The sequence below is a fragment of the Sinocyclocheilus rhinocerous genome, unplaced genomic scaffold, assembly GCF_001515625.1.
Source record: "Sinocyclocheilus rhinocerous isolate Xijiao unplaced genomic scaffold, SAMN03320098_v1.1 scaffold3808, whole genome shotgun sequence".
Lineage (NCBI taxonomy): Eukaryota > Metazoa > Chordata > Actinopteri > Cypriniformes > Cyprinidae > Sinocyclocheilus > Sinocyclocheilus rhinocerous.
The window spans coordinates 16,178-21,319 of NW_015661389.1; the positions used below are offsets into that span (position 1 = coordinate 16,178).

Here is a 5,142-nt window from a genome sequence, read left to right on the forward strand (position 1 = left end):
GGTCGCAAGAACGTTCTGGGGAAAATGTGTATAGATATGACACTCTGTTATTTATTTATGTTAATGATTGTTCTAATTATTCTGTATTTTCTTTGTATGCGATTGATATGGAGTAGCAATTTGACAATTTCATGTTAAATAAGTAAATGAAAGATTGCACTGATCTGTCACATATTAGGAGTTAAACGGATCGCAGTTGATCCGTAATACGTACGGATGAGACCCTACCGTTCGGCACGGACGTGACTCGCAGATTAATTTGCCAATTTACACGTACAAGCAATTTTAAACCACAAGAAGAAGAAACAAAAGAGAGCTCACGCGCTGTTCTCGCACATAATCAAAGCGCGCACAAGCATAGAGACGTTTCAGACAGCGCGGAAATACCGAGTTGCATATACATACACATAAAATAAACCTATGTCAAAAACCCTTCACGGCATTGTCATTCTCTGTGCTTTAAATATATTTTTTTCATGCTTATCTGAAAAAATAGTCCGATCTGTGACTAAAAAAAAAACACAATATAATGCGCTGAACCACTATATAATGCTATTATAATACTATATAATAGCCAAATATATATATATATATAGGCTATATCCCCCCCCGCCCGCCCAGCCGGTCCGCGAGAATATTTTCCAAACGTAACCGGTCCGTGGTGTAAAAAAAGGTTAGAGACCCCTGCATTATGGGATTTAAACTGCACTCTTGACTTTTGGTCTGAGGTGAACAAAAATGGTGAATACAACATCTAAAACGAAACCAAGAAATTGCAACCCACCTGAAAAATTTGCGTGCTCGTTTCGGCCAATGGGTGCGGCTTACACCGCTCATGTCAATTGGTCCATTCTAACCTCCAACTGAGACGCATCAGGCCGGTCCTGCGGGTTGACCGCCAACATGTCCTGCAGAAGCCGCTTGACGCCTTCAGACATGATGCTCCGCGTCTTCTGCGGGATGTTCAGGACCATCTTTGGGTTCTCCAAGAGGGCCTCGCCCACCGGGACGATCTCGGTCCCCTGGCGGACGTACGTGCCGAGGAGTTCTCGCTTGGACTCGGCGTCGATGAACGTGATCCGCTCGATCATGGCCCAAATGATGATGCCGAGTGCGAATATGTCCGCTTTGGCAGTGTAGTGGCCCTCCCACACCTCCGGAGCCATGTAGAAGTCAGAGCCACATGCTGACGACAGCCAGAATTTGTTAATGTTCACCATGTTTTTGTTCACCTGGTTGTCGCCTTCGCTCTCCATGCAGCTGAGTCCCGCGCAAACCTTGCTGAGGCCGAAATCGGCGACCTTGATGACCGGATCGCCGGATTTCTGCGAGATGAGAATGTTGTCTGGTTTGAGGTCCCGGTGGATGATGTTGTTCTTATGGAGGAAGGCCACAGCGCTGGTCATCTGCTTCATGAAACTACGGTTGGTCCACGGATCAGGCCGCCGCGAGAGGATATACTGGTTGAGGTCGCCGCCGTCGCAGAACTCCATAACAAACCAAAGATAACACGGTTCCTCGGGGTAACCCAAGATACGCTCACCTGGAATGATAGTAGAATGCAGTTAGCGACACTTCTGCTAACCAAGGCTGCATTTATTTGATTAAAAATGCAGTAAAATCAGTAATATTGTGAAATATTATTACAATTTAAAATAACCGTGTTCTATTCGAAAATATTGTAAAATGTAATTTATTCCTGTGATCAAAGCGGAATTTTCAGTATCATTACTCCAGTCTGCGGTGTCACATGATCCTTCAGAAATCATTCTAATATGCTGATTTGATGCTCAAGAAACATGTCTGATTATTATTAGTCAGTCAAATTATGATTATTATCAGTCAGTCAAATTATGTATTATTATGTTAATCAAAATTGAAAGCAGTTTCAGAGACGGAGCAAAGATTACAAAGACAATAATGTGCACCAATTTATCCTTTAAAATAAGATTAGTATAATAGCATCTAACATATAGCATCTAATTTTTTTCTTTTTTAAGTTTTTGGTACTCTTGGCTTTTTTTAATGTAAAAACCCAACTTCGGAGGACAACAATATTTTCCAATTGATTCATTTTTCTTGAAAGGAAAATGTCAGAACCAGTGTTATTTTAATATCACTGAGGTACTATAGTTTTTATTAAGTATATTTTAGATTTGTTTTTATATTTAACAATTGTATTATTTCTTACTTATTTCTTACTATATTTTGATTCACTTTTTATATTCTCCTTATTCCTTTTAATTTAAGTTTTAGTAATTGTGTTGTGTGTTTTGTTTATATCTTTATTAGTTTACATTTTTTTATATGTCTGTGTAATTTTTATTCATTTTTATTTCAGTTTTAGTTATTTTAGTATATCAAGTTAAACTAAATAAAAGTGAGAAATGTTGCCTTGGCAAGTAGGCTAGTTCATTTGTTTTATATATTTTATTTTGTATTATGTTAATCAAAATTGAAAGCAGTTTCAGAGACGGAGCAAAGATTACAAAGACAATAATGTGCACCAATTTATCCTTTAAAATAAGATTAGTATAATAGCATCTAACATATAGCATCTAATTTTTTTCTTTTTTAAGTTTTTGGTACTCTTGGCTTTTTTTAATGTAAAAACCCAACTTCGGAGGACAACAATATTTTCCAATTGATTCATTTTTCTTGAAAGGAAAATGTCAGAACCAGTGTTATTTTAATATCACTGAGGTACTATAGTTTTTATTAAGTATATTTTAGATTTGTTTTTATATTTAACAATTGTATTATTTCTTACTTATTTCTTACTATATTTTGATTCACTTTTTATATTCTCCTTATTCCTTTTAATTTAAGTTTTAGTAATTGTGTTGTGTGTTTTGTTTATATCTTTATTAGTTTACATTTTTTTATATGTCTGTGTAATTTTTATTCATTTTTATTTCAGTTTTAGTTATTTTAGTATATCAAGTTAAACTAAATAAAAGTGAGAAATGTTGCCTTGGCAAGTAGGCTAGTTCATTTGTTTTATATATTTTATTTTATTGTAGTTTCTTTCAAGTAATGATTTTTTTATGACTTTATTCTTAATTAACTCTAATAACCCTGGTTAGAACTAGCATTTGAGGTTAGTGTAAACCACTGGTGGCAGATCAAACCCACTCCATAATCTCCTCATGTGCTTCATTGAGTTATTTGTGCTGAGTCAGACAAAATGGCTCTTTATTGAATGTTGCTGGTTTCTAACTGATAGGCCGCTGTTTCGGACTCGTTAACAAACAGACTTGGTTGTGTTTGTTTAATCCCAGTCCTGTTCAAACTACAGCAGATTTACTGTTCATACTCCGAGCCTTAGAACTAAATTGTTGGTTTAGCTGACTCAGATAGGCTAGCAAAACACCAATCAGACTTCAGCTGAGCACAGATTTCCGCTGAGCGGCATGTTTGGAGGCTTTCCAAAGAGCACTGTATGAGAGTACAGTACACCCTGATAATCTGTCTGTGTTCTGTGATAACGAACATCGCTTGACTTCAGGAAACAAGGGTTAGGAAAATGCATGGAGAACAGGTGGACTCTGACCCATACAAATGCTGTAAGAACTTATAAACACTTGTTACAGGTCTCCCATAATGGGGAATTTTAAAAATGACAATTTCCAGGGCTCAAAAAATTATATAAAGTAATAAAATCTTTTAAAAGTCATGAAAAAAAAAAACAGAAATTTCTATTGCCAATTTATATTTTGCAAATTAAGCACCACTCTAAAAAAATTGCTAATTTTTTTTTTTTAATGATTGCAATGACTTAAAAATTATTCTCAAAAATTCATGGAAAAATTTGGAATTTCTAATTGCAGAGTTAATGCACCACCCTACAACATTTAATCTGTCACGCTTGAGGAAGCCCGTGGAGAAACAGTCCTCCTCCTTCATGAGCTCCTCATCATCCTCGTTGGTCTCCACAGGCAGCGGGTGCAGAACTTTACTGGCATCCCGCCTCATGTTGACGCTGGGCGGCTTGGCTCGCTTGCAGCTCCGCCGGAGGCGCGTTATTCTCCCCTGTGTGCCGTTGCGCAGCTCCATGAGTTTATTACCCCCTGTGTTAACATATGTTTCGGGGCAATAATCCTATTTTTCATAACGTCCCTGAAAAGCTGCGGGAGTTGTCGCTTTTGGGGAAACTCGACAGGTTTGTTTGGGTGTTTTTTGTCACTTCCTCCATCAAACGTCTCTGACTGACATTAACAACAATAACGTTGAGCGCGGAGGGGGCGTGGCATCAGCGGCCTGTTCCATTTCATTCATAAGACGGGGGAGGCGTGTCACAAATGGCGACCTACTTTTAAGCTTTTTTCCTAGTTTAAACACCATTTAAGCGATGTATTCGCACAATGTGTATTTAAATATATGAATACAAAATGTAATAATATTTAGGGTGGTTTTTTTTCATCCTCTCACCCCCAAAATGTATACATTTCCTAAGAAGTTAATCGGTCCATCATGCACAAGCCTATGCGTGACCCTGGAGCACAAAACCAGTCAGAAGTAGCACAGGTATATTTGTAGCAATTGCCAAAAATACATAGTATGGGTCAAAATTATCAATTTTTCTTTTGTGCCAAAAATCATTAGGATATTAAGTAAAGACCATGTTCCATGAAGCTATTTTGTAAATTTCCTACCATAAATATATGAAAACGGAATTTTTGATTAGTAATATGCATTGCTAAGAGCTTAGTATTACTCAGTATTTAGATTTTTTTGCACCCTCAGATTCCAGATTTTCAAATAGTTGTATCTCAGCCAACTATTGTCCTATCCTAACAAACCATACATCAATGGAAAGCTTAAAGCTTTCAAGTGATGTATAAATCTCAGTTAAAAAAATTTTTTTTTTATTGACCCTTATGACTGGTTTTGTGGTCCAGGGTCACATATAAGTTTTCTGACAACAAAATAAGTCACACTCATTTGAGAGTAATGGCATATATAATAGTTTTTATTTATAGAATTGTACAGCATTTTAATAAGGGGAGCGAGTGTGATTGTAAATTGGCTGACATCTGGATAAAATACTAGAAAAGAAAATTTTGTCCAACAAAGCAATAATAGCGCAATAATAGCCTATAAATATGGGGAACAAACACATATTTTTTTATAAAAAAAGGG

General features: G+C 36.6%; 1 protein-coding gene across 1 annotated transcript in view; it reads right to left on the reverse strand.

The window, feature by feature from the left end:
- The window catches only part of LOC107726311 (serine/threonine-protein kinase 35-like), a 15,689-nt gene extending 11,633 nt beyond the window's left edge, over nucleotides 1-4,056 (reverse strand). Inside the window, exons 1-2 of the mRNA XM_016535852.1 lie at nucleotides 3,867-4,056; nucleotides 785-1,543 (exon numbers count right to left, since the gene is read on the reverse strand). Of these exons, the coding sequence (XP_016391338.1) occupies nucleotides 834-1,543; nucleotides 3,867-4,056 (900 nt within the window). The 3' untranslated portion in view covers nucleotides 785-833. The remainder of the gene's footprint in view (nucleotides 1-784; nucleotides 1,544-3,866) is intronic.
- Nucleotides 4,057-5,142: the final 1,086 nt, after the last annotated feature.